This window comes from Exophiala bonariae (genome assembly GCF_035927105.1).
Source record: "Exophiala bonariae strain CCFEE 5792 chromosome Unknown scaffold_1, whole genome shotgun sequence".
In the NCBI taxonomy this organism is placed as follows: Eukaryota; Fungi; Ascomycota; class Eurotiomycetes; order Chaetothyriales; family Herpotrichiellaceae; genus Exophiala; species Exophiala bonariae.
Genome location: NW_027042476.1, coordinates 1,163,638 through 1,181,321, shown reverse-complemented (window position 1 = coordinate 1,181,321; position 17,684 = coordinate 1,163,638). Strand labels below are relative to the sequence as shown.

At 50.2% G+C, this 17,684-nt stretch overlaps 5 protein-coding genes across 5 annotated transcripts; 2 read left to right on the top strand and 3 right to left on the bottom strand.

Moving 5' to 3' along the window:
- Positions 1 to 326: 326 nt before the first annotated feature.
- On the bottom strand, positions 327 to 1,574 carry LTR84_000412 (uncharacterized protein; the record flags this gene model as incomplete). The annotated part of the gene is made up of 1 exon (XM_064844043.1): positions 327 to 1,574. One exon carries the CDS (start codon positions 1,572 to 1,574, stop codon positions 327 to 329), a length of 1,248 nt encoding a protein of 415 aa, XP_064711903.1.
- A 1,195-nt stretch (positions 1,575 to 2,769) lies between these two features.
- On the top strand, positions 2,770 to 4,886 carry LTR84_000411 (uncharacterized protein; the record flags this gene model as incomplete). The annotated part of the gene is made up of 4 exons (XM_064844042.1): positions 2,770 to 2,901; positions 2,951 to 3,477; positions 3,544 to 3,595; positions 3,648 to 4,886. The coding sequence occupies 4 exons, from the start codon at positions 2,770 to 2,772 to the stop codon at positions 4,884 to 4,886; spliced, it is 1,950 nt and encodes a 649-aa protein (XP_064711902.1).
- Positions 4,887 to 5,210: 324 nt separating this feature from the next.
- On the bottom strand, positions 5,211 to 7,315 carry LTR84_000410 (uncharacterized protein; the record flags this gene model as incomplete). The annotated part of the gene is made up of 4 exons (XM_064844041.1): positions 5,211 to 5,907; positions 6,181 to 6,345; positions 6,403 to 7,121; positions 7,181 to 7,315. 4 exons carry the CDS (start codon positions 7,313 to 7,315, stop codon positions 5,211 to 5,213), a joined length of 1,716 nt encoding a protein of 571 aa, XP_064711901.1.
- Positions 7,316 to 8,834: 1,519 nt separating this feature from the next.
- LTR84_000409 (uncharacterized protein) lies at positions 8,835 to 10,400 on the top strand (the record flags this gene model as incomplete). The annotated part of the gene is made up of 1 exon (XM_064844040.1): positions 8,835 to 10,400. The coding sequence occupies one exon, from the start codon at positions 8,835 to 8,837 to the stop codon at positions 10,398 to 10,400; it is 1,566 nt and encodes a 521-aa protein (XP_064711900.1).
- A 352-nt stretch (positions 10,401 to 10,752) lies between these two features.
- On the bottom strand, positions 10,753 to 15,787 carry LTR84_000408 (uncharacterized protein; the record flags this gene model as incomplete). The annotated part of the gene is made up of 2 exons (XM_064844039.1): positions 10,753 to 10,926; positions 10,976 to 15,787. The coding sequence occupies 2 exons, from the start codon at positions 15,785 to 15,787 to the stop codon at positions 10,753 to 10,755; spliced, it is 4,986 nt and encodes a 1,661-aa protein (XP_064711899.1).
- Between the last annotated feature and the right edge of the window lie 1,897 nt (positions 15,788 to 17,684).

Genomic DNA, 17,684 nt, shown 5'->3' with positions numbered 1-17,684 from the left:
CTACTACCGTCTGGGCAATACTCCTCATTCTGATTTTGATCTCGGCTGCTTGTAAAGGCCAACGTTCTGTCTTGCAGAGTTCTCGGCGTGATTGCTCGCGACCTGGCTGCATCCACAGGAAGCGACGTAGGGATGGATTAACTTGTCCATGACATAGGCAAGCGTAATTCCATATATGGGAAAAGGGCCACTCGATCTTGGCCAACAATGAGACTCTCGGTGGTTGGTCAATTCTAACAACGATCAACATATAGCTCTATCGACGACTTAGATTCTGATGTGGCTAGATAACATGTGAAGACTGATGCAGAACACCCCATGATGACCTAGTCTAGTCCGAGCTGAATTGTCTCAACACACCTGCGTTCGCCTAATAAGCCCTCAAACGGCAAGAGCTCTCCTGAAAGCGGTATTTCAGATCCTATCACACAACAGACCAATTGACAAGTAGTGTCTGAGTCAAAAAAAATCTCGGAAATCTGCACGTGGCCGCCGGGCGTATCTGCGATACTCGCAGTTTTTAGTGCGATATATCGTTGTACGATTTGGAATGCAACTTTGCTGTCCCAAACACCCTCGCGCCTGTCACTACGTCGAAGAAGCTCCAAACTCTTGTCGCGAATAAAGTTGTCGTTCGATCGCCAAGCAATCACGAAAAGCCCGGGTATGATGCCTAGCGAAAGCGAGAAGTCTGTATGACTCGTAGAGCTAGAAGCCTGACGTTCGATGAACATGTGGGCCAGATCCAAGGCTCGGGACAGGTCTGCGTCGAATCTATCGAAGCATATTCCTGATGGAAAGCTCTCCAGCATAGCATTAAAGAGTGATTCATACATACTGAGTACTAAACACGCTTGGCTCTGCCTGTGGTCATAATCACTGGAGAGCAATGTATTGAGATGTTGCAAGCCACGTTTCCAGCTCTTGAATCGGAGAATGACAGTTTTGTAGCGAGGCTGGATCTTTCTCACAAACACGTCAGAAAGGACTATTTTTGAGCTCTGGAGAACCTCCAAGTAATCTGACAGGCAGTACATCTCGTTGAAAACGATTCCGAGATGGTAGAGCGCCTCCTCGACGGAGTTGAATTGATCACAGGAAGGAGGTTCAAATCCTTGGAGTGCGTCGAAGGCTTTGGACACTCCGGAGTTACCGAACTCTCGAACCTGATTTTGCATGGCAAGAAATTCTCGATGCATGGCTTCACTCCATAATGTCTGTCCAGAAGCATGAAACATTGATAGCCGTTCCCGGATGATTTTTATTCCTGCTTGGGCGTGCTGAAGAGCGTTCTGAAAATAGCTCCGCATGCTGTCGAGAGTGTGCAAGATTAAAATCGTCATCAGCACGGCGTCGATCGACAACTCAGCATCCATTGATTGGTTTATGCCCCTTATCGTTTTGGTGTAATATCGGAGAACATCTGCTTGAGAACGAGTCCGGTTCTCAACACCACAAGAGAACGTCTCATGCACACTGCTCAGCGCAACAAGTGCCGAAGTAATAAATTCATATCTCTCTGCAAGTTGAAAGACGTACGTATCCCAAAGCTGAGATTGAAACGGTGCCGTCATCTTTGAAGCAGCACAATGTCGAAAGTAGTGAAGAGCACGTCTCTCAACGTCATCAAGGTTCGGTACCCTCACCATTTTTGCTGGCAAGGTGTAATTGATAAACTTTGTGGAGGACTCATTACTTTCGTCCGCATGATACTCGCAAATTCGGTTTGCTCTCAGACACCTCTGACATTGAGGACGTTTTTCGTCACACTTCACCCGTCGATGCTTGCAGGTTTGACAACCCGATGAAGATCGACTACTTTGCACTCGAAGTCGCCGCTCACGAGGAGCGGCATCCATAGCTGTAGACCGAGATCTGTGCGAGCCAAGGCTACGAAGAAAGGAGGTGGGAAATTAACTTGCCTCGAGTCCTTGAGGAAGCTCAATCATTGAGCATCGACCAAGGGATAGCCTTCAAGAATTGAGTGTCATGAAGATATGGGAAGATCGTTGCTTGATGTTCGTATGTTCAGCTGGTATTCGTACATTTTAGCTCCCAATCATCTGGTTAGAGGGATGCCTGATCCTGACTGATCTAACTCCCACGAGTTAGCGTTCACGAGGCTGTCAAGGTTAATGTGGCTCCACAACTCAGCCATGAAGAAGTTGACAGGGCCCTCGACCTCGTTGACACGACATATCCTTATTTGTAACATCAATCATTGATATGGGGGGGGGGGGGTGGTACTATTCCATCCTCGACCGAAAATCGGTCAGGTACACAAAGTCTGGTAAGATTGGTGAGCGGACCCAATAAATCCATAAGGATCGCATGAAGTCTCCTCCATCAACATGGAACATCTTTACTCATACGGAGACGATGATTCCACTCCCATGCTCTTGGAGGCCTGGAATTGTCCCCACTGAGGCTCTCTGTCGATCAAGTAAGCGGAAGTAACTTCTATTGGTAAACGTTCTGTCGATTTCATACCAGAACTTCGCGACATTACCTTCGGACTGCTGTTGCCACTTTTACTCACTCTCTACTGCTCCAGTTCCAGCTTCCGTTTCAGGCCACCTGGGTAGGAAGAGCACCGGTGACATGATACCCGTATCTACACGGCTAGCGCTCACGAGGTATAAACAGTCAGTCACACATCAATCGAGCCACTGTCTCTCGCGTGCTGATGGGTATAAAACCCATCTCACACTCTGGGTTACAGGTTCACCAGGACAAGAATCCCTCCTTGTGATTTTTTCGACGTCGATGATGAAGTTTTTGAAAGTCTCAGTTCTGTACCTATTCAACGTCGTTGTCAGCGCACAATTTCCAGTTCCGCCAAGCGACTTGGAAGTCATTGGTTCAAGTCTCAATGATGGTGTGAAAATATCTTACAAACAGGTAAACTCCACGGACTTTTGGAGAGTGAAGGTACTAAATTTTCAATTAGATTAGCCTTTGCGAGACCACAGAAGGTGTAAAATCATTCTCTGGCTACGTACACCTTCCTCGCGAAGCTCTTGCGGACCTGAGCTTCGACTATGACATCAATACATTTTTTCTTTATTTTGGAGCTCGCAATGACCCCGATAATGCGCCACTAGTCATCTACTTCGCAGGTGGACCAGGTGAGAGCTCATCCTACTCAGCTCTTGATAGCGAGGGTGGGCCATGCTATGTGAACTTTGATGGGAGCGGCACATCTCTCAATCCATGGTCCTTCAACAATCACGCCAACGTGCTGTATATCGACCAACCAGTGGGTGCTGGCTTCTCCTACACCAGTCTGGTTAATGCCACGTATAACATCACCTCGAACGAAATCGTACCTCTGACCGAGTATAATGGACGCATACCAGAAAGCAATCTTATACTGGGCCAGGGGACCTACACAGATCCAACGATTTTCGCCACCACCAACACATCTGTTTCCTCTGCGAAAGCAGTGTGGCATTTTGCCGAACACTGGCTTACTCAGTGAGTGCCACCGGAATACATCGAAACTTCCCCAGAGTATACGCTGATCTGAGCCTATCTTCATAGATTTCCAGAATACAAGTCAAGCAATAAGAAGATTGGCTTTTGGGGGAATTCTGTAAACTACCCTCCCTTACGAAGCCCTCGGATTCACACTTACAGACGAGTAGGCAGGAGGCTTCTGGGCACCCGCCACTGCCGCCTTATTTGACAAGCAAATCAAAGCATCAGCTCCCGAGTCCCCAATTAGGTTATGGAGCGTAGATCATGTAGGCATCACCAATGGGGTCATTGATTGGGAGCATGACCTTCCATATTGGCCCTCCTTCATTTACAACAACACGTACGAGCCATTAATCAGCGAAGATGTTTATCTCTCAGCTTCACAGAACTTCACCAAACATGACGGTTGCCATGATCTCATCCGCCAATGCCGGGCCTTCGCCCAGGAGGGAGATCCAGATGCCAGAGGAACCAATGAGACAGTGAACTCTCTCTGCCGAAATGCCACAACCCTATGTTGGGAAGAAGTAGGTTCCACGATCCTGGGAGCAGAAAGGTCCGTGTTCGATATCGCAGTAAGCACGAGTGCCACTAGTGGCGCTGATCCATGTCCTTACTATCTGCCTGTTTACAACTATTTGAACCAAAGGTCGATTCAGGAGGCGCTTGGGGTACCAGTGAACTTTACCTACATCTCGCAGGCCGTCCTCCAAGCCTACACTCTCGACTTGGGTTCCGGACCCCCGGCAGGTACAGGGGATGGTTTTCGCACGAACAAGAGTAATATCGAATATCTCCTGCAAAATGACATCAAGGTCGCTCTCATCAACGGCGACAGGGATTCTCGAGCCCCCTGGACTGCTGCTGAGGACTATGCCATCAATGCCAACTATTCCGGTCACGACGGGTTCAGCCAAAGCGGGTACCAATATATCACCACCAATCATACTTATCAGGGCGGAGCTGTGAGACAATACGGGCACTTTAGCTTCTCTCGAATCTTCCAGTCCGGCCATTTCGTGAATGCATACCAGCCAGAGACCGTGTATCGCATTTTCGAACGTATCAGGCTCAACATGGACATCGCGACGGGTAACCGAGACGTGACCACTGATTACTCGACTCATGGGCCATCCAGCACTTTGGGCATGTTCAACGGTTCTTTGCCCAAGGCCCCAGGAACGTGCATGGTACTTGGTGCTTTCCAAGAGGCTTCCCCATGGACTGAGATATATGCATTAGCAAGCGGGCAGAGTGCAGCAGACAATGGATCCCAAGGACACTCAGGAAATACCCCTCAGAGTACTAACAACACTTCATCCATTTCCGCCAATGTGCAGCCAGCGGGCATCCTTGCATTCGGGATCTCGATATTTGTCGTTATGGGGGTCACATATGGCGGATGAATCACTCTCGGAATATGCCATATCCTAGTTAGCGATAGTTGTGGATAATCCATAGCATGCTCTACTTGAAGTCTAACGACTGAGTCTGATATGTGACTTCTAGACTTCGCACCAGCTTGCTCGGAATGTTTTCATGGGTACGAGCGTAACTGATGAAAGCAAGCCACGTAGCACGGGAGGTCCCAATGGGCTCACGAGAGCCCAGTAGGGAAATCTGGGATTGAAGCTTCCGTGTCTTCGCATGTGGCTACATATCGAGTTAACCACCCCATATTCTCGTCTACTCAACTGCCTGTGCGGAGAGGGGGTCGCCATTCCGCGACATCAGGCTATGAACGTCAGACCATGGGTCTTCAATGCATCCCGCAAATTCTCCATGGCATCTGCGCCTCCTCTGAGTTGGGCGGGCCCAGACACAATTTTTCCCAGTGGGTTTGATTGAAGTGGGAAGTTTGGCGACCCGAGGCTGAGAAGTGCTACGTCCCATGGCCCTGAAGGCCTCAACGCCGGCCTCTGGAAGCTTCGGTCCGGATTAGACGGCCGGAAAAATGTCTGTACATTGTTGCCCGGGACCATCAGACCCCTGTCGCGCTCATCATCATTATCTGATTTTGCATCCATGTCGATGCTTGAGCCCCCTGGTACTGGATCCTCACCACGAACCGTAGCGCCTCTCTGCTCTCTGAAGAACTTGCAGATTGCAAGAGCTTGTTTGGCGGAAGGATACCATGTCGATAATTCTGCAAGGTAATGCATGTTGTCGCTGGGATATAGGTCAGGAGTGGACTCCTCCGGTTCGCTTCTGCTAAGTGCTATCATTGCCAGTTCGGCCGTCATCAAGATGTATGGCAGGAAGATCGGTACTCTTCGCAGGCCGTAGAGATGCTTGTATGACTTCACCAGAGATGAAATATTTCTTGATGCTTCGAGGCAGATAGATCGTGGAGAAATTGAACTGCCGATGACTGCCAGATTGATGAACGGTCGGAAGTGGACAAGAACGGCACAGTGAAAATACATGCTGCAATAGTCAGCTTCCGCTGTATTCCATTTGCCTGCCTGAGCAAGATTTCCAGGTACGAAAGAAGGGGCTTAAGCTCACTGTGCAAATAAAACAACTGGGGTTGAATTTCCTCCCATTCGCAGCTTATCCGGCAGTTCACTATACCATTGGAGATATTGCAAGTATGTCGATACTAGCCTGTGGCTGTTTAACAGCTCATCTTTCGAATAAAGAAGTAGTATAGTTTCGTGTATGATCGTCGAAAGGTCTGTAAATGCAGCAAAGATCAACCTTATGTTACTTTCCTGGCGATAACCACTATTCTCTTCTTCGGGACCAGAATCTGTATATGTTTTCCACTCTTCCTTCTCGATTTCATCCACAATCACTGGCTTATGGATTTTGATCTCGCTGAGCCTTATCTGAGGAACTCGGCCGGCCAATAATGACCACGCACTGGTATGGTCAGAATAAGATGGCAGAGCTGTCAGTAGGTAGTGCATCATGACTTACTGTTCAAGAGCAAAGCAACCCCAGAATGTAGCAACACGGACTTGACGTTCGGCCCTAGTAAAAACATATGGCTCCTCGGGCTCCTGCTCCGGGTCGTCGCTAGGTAAATCAAGGTCTATCGCAATACGCATCGCATTTCGCGCATAATGCCAGCTACTGACATCGTTCCCAGACCTGGCCTGCCTCAAGGCCATTAGGTTCAATGCTTGGATTGTGGTAACACAGGGGATATCTTCTTTGCTAAGGAGTCGTTGCGCTTCTGCAAAGAAGTGGTCCCCAGCGGTATTTGGGTCATCTGGATCTGATCGCACTTCTTTCATGTCGCAAAGTGTGGCCCCCATGGAACACAAGATGTTGACCAGCAGGGAGGAACAGAATCGCGGTCTTCCAGAATTATAGTCGAGCAAGAAATGCTCCTTGGACAGACTTGCGAAAGTGGGATACTCCCAGCAGAAGTAGAGTGTGAGCAAATGTCTCACGAGGCCATCATTTGTCGTGACTTCTGTCCATTTTGATGGGGAAATCTTCTTCTTCTCCAGTAGCTCGTCGCCCATCAATCGATGTTGAGATTGTATAGAGAGACGTGAAGGGCCTGCCATTGTCCGCGACGCACGAGTTATGTCCAGAGAAGGTGACTGAGATGTGTCGACCCGCAAATCAGCCGGTGTCCGAGGCGTAGGATCCGTGGCAGAACAAGCATCAAGTACCACATCTGGTGACTGGTCCAACAAAGTGTCAGGAGATGAACTCGAGATACAAGGACGATGGATTGGAATACTTCTGATAACAGGGTTTCCACCTGGGCTTGGAAGTCTTCCGGTAGTGTCACATTCAACGCCACTCGCTGTAACATCTTCGCCAATTCACGGTTCCTCTCCTCGAGAGATCCGATCCGATCCTTACTCTCAGCCATGTATCTGGGGAACTGTTAGTTCTGATCGTTAAATGTGCGAATTTTTTTTGATCGTGCTTGACCTCTTGTTCTTTTCCCTCTTTCTATCACCATAGACACAGACTGTACCATCTCTGACACATTTCTCACATTTCGGGTCGCCAGAGCACTTGGCCCGCGTTGCCCGACATCTATCACACGCGTGACTTGTTCGATTTCGTCGTTCCATCGTGAACGGCCGTTGTCATAAGAATGAGGTCGTGAAATTGAAGTCGTCTCCACGCATGAAAATTCAATTATGTGGTGCAAGTTACAGCTGTTGCGCACGTGAATGCTGAGTGTGCAAAGCTCGTGCATCATGTGGAGGGCAAACAAGTGGAACGTTCTGCGAATTCAATATTTGAAAAAGCGAGATGCGCCTGGAAATCATATCCAGGATGTCCAAGATGTTTATGCCACTCACTAGCCACCTGGGGAGCGAGGTAGCTAGGAAGCGACCACTACTAGGCATAGATGGTGCAAACTTGGACGTGGTTGTCCGGATGAGGGATCCGGACTGCAGTTCTGATGACAGGCCCAGGATGACAGAATACCTTGATGTCATTGTTACTCCTCACTTCACTCTCAAACCGACGAATGTCAACTTATCGAGTTGCCGACATCCAAACATTCCAAAATACCTAGCATAACTAGCCAGGGCAACATCTGACGTCTGCAACCCCCGCAAATGGCCGTGGGCAGCACGTTCGGAAATGTATTTCCTTGTCCGCCAATTCTGCGCTACGGCAAGAGATCGTCCCCAACTCTGCATTTTCTCTCTCAAGAGTCCCCTGGAGGTGGCTGGTGATCTTTAGAACAAACCAATAGAATCACAGTTCAAAAATGACCCAACCAAAGCTGAACACTGTCGCTCTAACTAGACATCCCAGATCTTGCATGCTCCGGCCACTATTCGACGATTGAAGGAGTGCTTCAGCATCCTGTAGGCTATGGCACACGGTGGCACACGGTGCTTGTCTACAGTTGGTCAACATTCACACGTGAAGTTCGCGATTCTTGCAACCCAACGTGGGACACAAGGCTGTAGCCCCTGGCAGCAACTCTAATTCGTCAGTTTTTGACCGGTTGCCGAAACGTCTAACTCCTCGGGACATTTAGATCGCACACAGTAATGAGTACTCGTAGCTAATCAGACAAGTGATCAACCACAGAAACCAAGAGTTTGCGCGGTCCAAAACTCCCATTCAGAACGCCCCTAACCGTCCAGCAAATAGCTAGTGGGTCCAAAACATTTGACCCACTCAAAGCGCTTTTCTGGAGTACCACAGACAGGAAGCTAAGCACACATCAACTGTCACTGTTCGGTAGCTCCAACACAAATAGAACCCGACCCCTTTTCCAATGAACTGATTACGACAACGAGGATGCACGTCTGCTCACTTAAATCCTCGTGGCATCGATCATGTAAGTTCACGGGCTTCTTCCATCTTTCACCGAACACAACTTGCGGGGTCATCCCAAGCCTCTCTGGATTCTTGCAATGGATCACCATGACAAACCTTCCGTCGCCACTAACAATCCCCATTGGCGCATCACGACCTCTCAGCTTCTCTCTACGGTGCGAGACCTCCGAGGGAGCCGTGTTACCGGCATACTGGAGAGTGCGGTGCCCACGGCACTCTCCAAGTCCATACGTTCTCGCATACTGGAAGACCCGATCAGCAGCAGTGGACTGAAAACCAACATCGGCCCAACGACATGGATGGACGGCCTGCGAGGCTGTGCCGCACTCGTCGTGTTCAACTACCATTTTCTCTTCGCATTCACAGACTCAACAGCTGTAGGGTTTGGAGTGAACGAGCAACACCACTCGATAATCGAACTACCGTTTATTCGATTGCTCTATGACGGCGCAACGTGCGTCAATATCTTCTTCGTGATCGCGGGGTACGTCTGCTCTGCAAAAGCATTGCAATTGATGACAACGGCACCCTCGAACAGCAGTGGGAACCGCCATGAGAAGGTCCTGTCTAGCCTGAGCTGTTCTGTGTTCAGACGCTTTGCCAGGCTATACCTGCCTGTCATGTGCATGATGTTCATCACGACGGTGTCTGCGTACGCAGGCCTTTTTGAAGGGTTGCGAGATATGATCGCCCAGAAGGACGTAAATTTCAGACCTCAATTTACCGAGCCAAGCGTGAGACAGTGCGCTACTCTGACACAGCAACTGCACTTCTGGCTGCAGGAATTGTACAAGCTGAGCGATGTATGGAGGGTCGGACCCTTCTACCCTGAGCACGACCCCCACCTGTGGACGATCGGCTATGAGGCTCGAATGTCAATGCACCTGTACATTGCTCTGGTTGGTCTTGCGAAGTGCAAGCCTCGGGTACGACTTGGGTTCCTCATTGCGCTGGCTTTGCTGTATACGATCTGGAATAGATGGGAAGGGCCACTGTTCTTCCTCGGCGCAGCGCTCGCTCAATACGACGCGCTCAAACACGCCTCCGGCGCCGTCAGGTTAGACCCATCACCAACCGACCTACTCCCAGGGTCTCCCAGCACCACGCAGTCAAGCTGCAAACCCTCGAGTGCCGGACGAATCCTACGCCGTGCAGCGTACACATTTGCGCTGTACCTAATGTCCTACCCGATCAGCGGCTTCAAGAAGCCCGCACCAGGCTTCACATGGATGAACAACCTCATCCCCGCATTTTATAGTCGCAAGGAGAAATTCCCAAAGTCAATCGGCGTCCTCCTCTTCGTGTTCCTGTTACAGACGAGTCGGAATCACATAGCGTCACCGACGCCGTCGTTCTGGCATCGCTTATTCACCTGTCGCTTCGCACGATATCTCGGCCAGCATATGTTTGCGCTATATCTTGTGCATGGGACCGTGCTGCATATTGTTGGATATGGTATTCCGCATTTCGTTTGGGGCTTTACGGGCAAAGATGGCGCGGCCGGTTGGCTGGCTGGTGTCGTGGTGGGCTGGGTTTGTAGTCTGGTTTTATGTCTCTTCTTTGCGGAAGTATTCACGCGGCAAGTCGATGGCCGGTGTGCGAGCGTCATCAGAAGGCTGGAGAATTTTTGCATGCAAGAATGAGGCAGAAATATGTACCCGAGTCGGTTCTCTTGGTCTTTATATGGCCTTGATTGAAGTCTTAAGGGGAGTCATGTCGCTGGGGATATGTAGTAGATTAAAGTCAATTCACCCGGAATGAAGATCTCGAAAGCCTCCAACCTGCCGATAACATGTGTCAGCTATGAATTAGGTATCTTGTCGCTCAAACGTCATCAATGTCCTCATCATGAAACTCCAAAGATGCTTCTTTGCGGGCTTCCTCCGGCACATGAAATGTCGATCTCCAGCTATGAATGACCCAAGACGCAAAATACGGATCCGAATATTGATTGCATTGCTCCAGGCAGATGCAAAGTACAAGGTCTCCCATCTTTCAATAAGCACGGGTTGCTTCGTCCTCACTGTCGACTTGGTTAGGACTACCTCGAAAACGTGTCCTCTTGATGGCATTGAGATCTCCCTTAGATCCACCGGCTCCGGCTAGTGGCCTTGGGCCTGACGGTTTTCTTCCTGAACTCTGTGGCGACCTTAGCGCTGCGACTGGTGACTGTGGTGTTTGTCAGTAAAATAACAGTAAATCTATTTGCAGGGCTTACCTTGTCAAATGCAGGGCTACCAGCTCGTGCCGCGGCGACGTGATCAACATATGTGGGCTGTCTCGCGGCCTGAGATGGGCTCATGGGTACCTTGGGAGGGCGTTGTGGTACCAATGGTTCGTCATTTGAGATCTTTGGTGGCCTGGGAGGACCTTGAGAAGAAGTGCCAGATCGAACACTGCGGCTGTCGTAGTGCACACTGTGATCTGCGGAATATGGATTATCAGGGATAGGGCTTAGATGTTCTCCATATGCGGTGTTTGGGGGTAGTGCGGTTTGGAGCGAAGACCCTTGGTCCCATTGAGAGGAGGTTTGAGAAGTAGGGGAGAATTGATCGTTGTAATGCTGAGCTTCTGACTCCAGATGGGACTGAAATCGACCAGTTGGACCCTGCCTAGGTTGTGGATGTTGAAGATTCATGCTGTTTCGGTGAGCCTGGTATTTCGGATTGTCAGAGATTTGACTCGGAATCAAAGGGGACGGTGGCCGGCCATCATGTTCGTCATCAGAATACTGCTCTCTCTGGAAGGATGTGTCTGATCGCAATGGGTCGTCACCTTGGGGATCGTGCTCATATTCGTACTCCCCTAAATTCGAACCTGATCGCGACATTTCTGAACGGGGTCGTGATTTCTGTGCACTCGTGCGGAAATTGTCTGCTGATGATGCAGTAGTCTTTGACCACCTCGACACCATTTTTGGGATAAAGTTTGCCGCGAATGACTTGTGTTTTCGACCCGACCCGTCACCCGTGGACTGGTGGGGTGTGTTATCGTTGCTTTGTGAACCAACATTCTGAGGAGTGGTCCGGGGGGGAGTGTTCAGTGGCACAGAACCTGCTCTCACTTGGCGGGCATAGTCTTGTCTTGGAGGCGTGTCGAGTGGTGTCTGACTAGCGCGAACGTTACCAGCCTTAGCAGGACCAAGTGGGGCATCATAGTCATCGTACTCTTCATTGTCTTCCATCACAGTGCTTACACGGTTACCAGAATCTCGTTGTTGATTATAGGTACGGTAATCTGCTTGCCGTGATGAATTATTGGAAAAGAAACCGGATCGATCACCAGTTGAGGAAGTACCTGCCTGCCCCTCAGGCTCGTATCCAGTGTCAGTGGGTGGTGCCCTGGCATTGTCGGCGGACGTGAAGCTAGTGTGCCTGACTTGATTTTGTCGTGGCCCTGGGTTTTGAGTCGTTCGAAGGCCTTCCACCTCGTCGAGCAGCCGCATAAGCATTGCTTCGATATTCTGCAATTCTTGAGTGTTTTTAGTTCCTAGGCCACGTAGAGCTCTTCGAAAGACATTTTGGCGCTTGTTCGGTAAATCTTCCTCCGAGGTAGCTGAGCGAGCTGTACGAGCTCCGCTTGTTGGTTGTGGTCGAGGTCCACCCACGATTCTTTGTGTCTTCTCGTGTTGACGTTCAGAGTTATCCAGCATCTGCTCATCTTGTTCTGCTATGAACTTCTTCATATCCTCAAAGGAGTTGCGCATCTCAGCCGCACTTCGGACGAGTGTCACCAAAATCTCGGTATCACGTGCGTTTCTTTGTGCATCGCGGACTGTGAGGTGATCCATGAGGTTGACAATATCTCGTGATTGAATTTGCTCGCGACCACGATCCAGAGGACCATCAAACATGGGGGACATGCCATGAGAGAGTCTATCAGTATATTGATCTTGCTTAGTGATTGTGAAGGGATCATCACCCAAGTCGGTGTCTTGAACATGCATGTCGGGGCTGAAGCTGTCATCGTGCAGACTTCGGTGTTGTGAATATAGCCCTGGGGATCGAGCGTTTGCTCCAGTCTCGTAACCTTCATCTTTGGCACCCGGGGAAGACGCCAGTGGCTGTGTTGTCATATACAGGTCTCGTTTAGGATCCAGATCATGATTGTGACTGATAGTTAAGGCCTCCGGGATTAGATCAGCGCCCGCGGATCCAATATCTCGGCTAACAGGCGGCAGGACAAGGTCTGCACGTGAACGAGGAGGTGTAGGATCATATGGCCAATGATCCGTGTTGCCTTGACTTAATCCACCAATTGGGCCTTGAATAACCGATGGGTTCGTAGTAATGTCTGATTCGGGAGAAAGCTCTGCCTGAGTGTTGGCCTCACCAGAGATGAGATGAGGAGAACGCAGCGATTTTGCAGATCGGCCTTCGGATTGCTGCGTTGACCGAGCAAGTGACCGAGGCAGAGAGTGAGTTGGGCTGTGTGTTGGAGAAGCTACCAGACCCGCCGAGTGCGATGAGAGTCTGTCTTCAGTATAACTCTCAGTATGGTGTTTGAGCGGACTACCAATGTATCTCGTATCGCGCTCGTAAGATGGGCTATCTGTGCCACCGACTTCGTGGCGATCCAACGAGCTTGCATGACTATGGCGAGGTGAGCCAGTGTTACTGATGAGCGAAGCAACCGCAGACTCAACACCCATCGGGATCTCCGTAAATTCTGCAGTTGCGCCGATTGGTTTCGCAACGTGGCGGCCGGCTGTGACCTTATCAACATAGGGAGATTGTCGGTAGCTTTCATTCTCAAGATGTTGTTCGTCAAAAATAGCCTCTGGGTCCAGCTGGCGGGGCGTGCTTTCGTTAGAGGCTTTATGCTGGCCCATGATCTCGCTACGATTCTCTAGGCTTATGCCATGAGGCCGCATCGAGCGAGCCAGATCTGTACTGGGAGGAGACGAGAGAGTTGAGATCGAGACCTGATCGTTAATCTGCTCCCGCTTTTTGATTGAATCTAGAGATTCTGAGCTTCGAGTATGCATAAAAGAATTCCGATTCGGCTCGGTGGTAGTGGCATAGCTCGCAACGCTTTGAATGGGACTTAATCCTCGCCGGATGGGGTGCTGTTGATGAAGATTTCTCTCATATGCCCGAGCCCGTTCTGGATCTGTCAATGCTGCAAAGCCATGTTGAGCGAATTCGGACTCATCGAGGTCATGCGAAACTTCACTACCATCATCAAGTACTTCCTTCCTAGATATGTCGTGGCTCGAAAGGTCGCGCTCTGAAAAGTTTCCGTGATGGGTGCCAAGCCCACGTTTTATATCGAGGTTGCTTCTGGTAGGCGTGCGTGTGCCAGAAGAGGACAGATCGAGTGGAGAACCTCGAATAACTTCACGAACCTCCCTCCTGGTGGGCGTGGTGGCACCCCCATCAACAGAAGATTGGAGTGAACTGCGGGTGAGGTCTGTACCAATCTCGCTCACGAAAGGCATGGGAGGTACCTTGTGTTTGGTAAAGACATCGTCTTTCTCTGTGACGCTTGCACTTCGACTAGAACGGCTTTTGCTGCGTCGTCGTCTTCGCTTCTCGGAAAATTCGAGGCTAGAACCAGAGTCATGCGACTTGAGCGCCGCTGCTGTCAAAGCCGCACCACCCAGAGCACCAGCCGCGATATCCCGAGCACGGTGGCTCTTGGAAGATTTACGTGGTTTCTGGTCTTCACGAACACTGCTACTTTCCACAGATTCGGATTGATCATAGCTCTGCTCAGATGGGGAATCGTATCCGTCATATCTATGATGTCTATGATGTCGAGAGGAGCTTGACGGTTTTGCAGCCTCGGAATCGTGACTGACTCGTCTCTTCGACTTGCTGCCAGACGATTTTCGACGTGTTCTTTCTTCTCGGGAGACTGTACTGCTAGAAATGTCAGAGGGATCGCTTAGTTTGTCGTGGCGAGACCGATGATGTCGTTGATCTCTTCTCAATTCATTTAGTTCCGGCAGAATGAGCCGTCTGATCGCATCCTCGACTGTCTGTAGTAGTTTAGGATTGTTGGTGATGGAGACATTTGATGCTCCAGATCGTACCGATCGTTGATCACCAGCTCTAGGTTCGGCCGACAAATGTGTGCTGCTCAATAGACTGGAACCTGTGGCACTTGGATTCCAATCGTCGTCGATCTTTTTTGTAGTGTACGTTCGCGCCTCGACTGGATCGTCGGTTTCGACTTCACGGCTGACACTGCTGTGACTTGTGTGCTGGCTACTGCGCCGGCGTTTGCCACTTGCGGAGACCCGTGGCTTATTGCTCAATTTCTCGATCACCTTTTGAGTGATTCTTTCATTACTTGCATTCCGATCCGTAAGTATGACGGGTGGTTTCAAGGTAGTCCCGCCATAACCAGGAGCTCTTGGAAGGCTTCCGCTTTGCTCTGATTGAGACATGGTGACTGGATTGACGATACCCAACGAGCTCTCTGGTGGCATAGAAGAGATATCTGACTCGGGAATTGCGTACCTGAGCTCCGGGGAGGCACTTAGCGAGGAGAATTCAGAAGCCTCGTCTTGGTGAACGTCGATTTCGACCGGGGCAGCGGGATGGAGGCTGCCAGCAGAATCGAGGGAACTGATGCTCCCTTCAATGACGTTGTGAGCGAGTGTTTCGTTACCTCCAAGAGCGATGCGATGTGTTTTTGAGGGTTTCCTGGTCGACTTTGATTCGGTCACAAGAATGTGGCTTTCTGCCTTTTGGCCTTTCTTTCTCGACTTTGAAGGAGTGTATCGTACACGCAGACTAGGCCGTCTCTGTCCGGATTCTGAGGTGTTGTTGCTTTCAAACAATTCTATGAGGAGTGAGGTTTGAGACTGTTGGCCAGATTTTGGCAGTTTGCCGAGATGGTTGTGTTTTGGGGCGGGAGAAATAGTGATGGGAGTTCCGTCGCCAGGTATCTCTTCCCAAGTCTTATCGGTTCTCCGCGAAAGATCTGTTCCAAGATCTGTACCAAGTCCAGTCTCATCAGCCGACCCAAGCAATGAGTCGGTGGGTGCAGGCAGAAGTGGACGCCGAGAGATAAATCCCATGTCGAAATGGACTCAAGCCTGTGGATTCATGAGTGGCATGCGCTGCGAAACACGCATGCGCTTTTGAAGGCGATTGAGCTTATTCTGTAGTGGCATGTGTCATGGCAATGGTGAAAGTTGTATGTGCGCTGGCTGTGTGCAGTTGTAAACAAATGTGACGAGATTCAGCGGGTTGAGTGAGAGGGGATCTCGGTCGGGTTTTCAGACAGTCAAGGTAAAGGTAATTTTTCACGCCCGTGGTGTGATAATTCTTGCTGAGTTGAGAAGGAGTCTGTGATGGTGTCTGGAATAGAATGGACTGCGGTGTGGAGGAATTAATTAATGGGGAGGCTGGATGACGAAAAACGAGGACTGCGGATACAGCTGGTTTAGAGGAAGCAGTGCGAGGTTGAGGAGGACGCCGTGATAGCAGGTAAAGTAAATAGACAACGCTTGCGGACTTGAATGTCGATGTACGAGTGAGCAGACAGCAATTACTAGTTTGGTAACTGTCCAAGAGGTAAACACAGATGCAAGGAGATGGAGAACAGGAAGAGATGAAGCGAGGCGGTCGGTAGCGGGAACAGTAAGTTAGTAGCAGCTGTGGAGGAGATGGTGGTGAGATGGTGACATCCGTAGAGGGCACCTCGCGCCCGCCACCTGCTCCCTGGGTACCTAGGGATTTGGTTCTAGGCGCCGGGGGGGCTCGGATTTTGGCATGCTTGGGGGGGTCCATGCTCGCTTACGCCACTAAAGAGTGAAGAAGAACTCCACGATCCTCGGTCAATCCTGATTGCAACTTCTACCAGATCTACTCGGTATCCCACCTTTGCATTGTGAATGATGGTGAATTAAGGCTCGAGAATACGAATCCTGTCCATAGATGGCACTTGCATACGCACATACCATCAATCCTTATCATCGTTATCAACGCGACAGGAAGCCTGAGCTTTTGCGGAGGAGAATAGCACGGACGAGCACCTACCTCTCTTCTTAGGTGTACCGAGGGGAATCTAGGCCACACCTCCGAGTCAGTAATAACTGTGGCAGTCTTGTTTGTCTCCAGGAACATCAGGATTTTCTGTTGACATGCTTGCCTCCCTTGCATGCCTCATTGGTTCTCCCTTGCAGGCTTTGCGGATGCAGATCTGTAGGGTCACCTGCTAGCAACTCCAAAGCTCCGCCTCAGCGGGATTTTCGTTCGCACTGGAACCTTGACCGCTCTGCTTCTTCCGAGCTTCGTGCCCGATACATGTGTTTGATCTTTCTGATACGATGAGCCTGAGGCCGTGAGCATGAGAGTTGTAGTGCGCTAGTCGTTCCAAGTGAACGGTTGGCTGGCCAATTCTCGAGCTTAAGTTCGGCCCATTGCCGTTAAGCCGCGTTCCGGGGAGGGGGCGTAACCACTAACTTCCACTCTCCAGCTCACGTTGAGCCAAGTCTTTGTTAGGCATGGTTACACACAGCAGAGGTGGACGACATCACATCTTTTGCGCCCACTCTATTTGTCCTCCCACACGCGCCTCCTGGTAAGCCGCAGTAATCGATGCCAACACATCAATCCTCCAACCTTTTTGATTCTCCCGTTGGTTGGAGTCAGATGCCCAGCATCCTATCTCAGCCTTTCTTTTGCTACTTGAATTTGCACGTGGGGTGCAGACCACGTCTCAGGCGTACTTCGTGGGTTACTTGCAATTCCATGAGCTACCAGGCTCCGTTCAAGGCTATCGACAACAGTACATCTTCAAGACGACTGTGAGTAGTCAAGACTCGTAAAGTGTCTGGACGACAATCAGGTTAGCTCGGTATCGACCTAGGCGTGACAAGCGTGCTTTCGACAATCTTCAGCCTGATGCTTATAACACCCCACTGAACTGGTAAGTGATACATCATGCTGATAGTCAGCCCGTTGATTCTC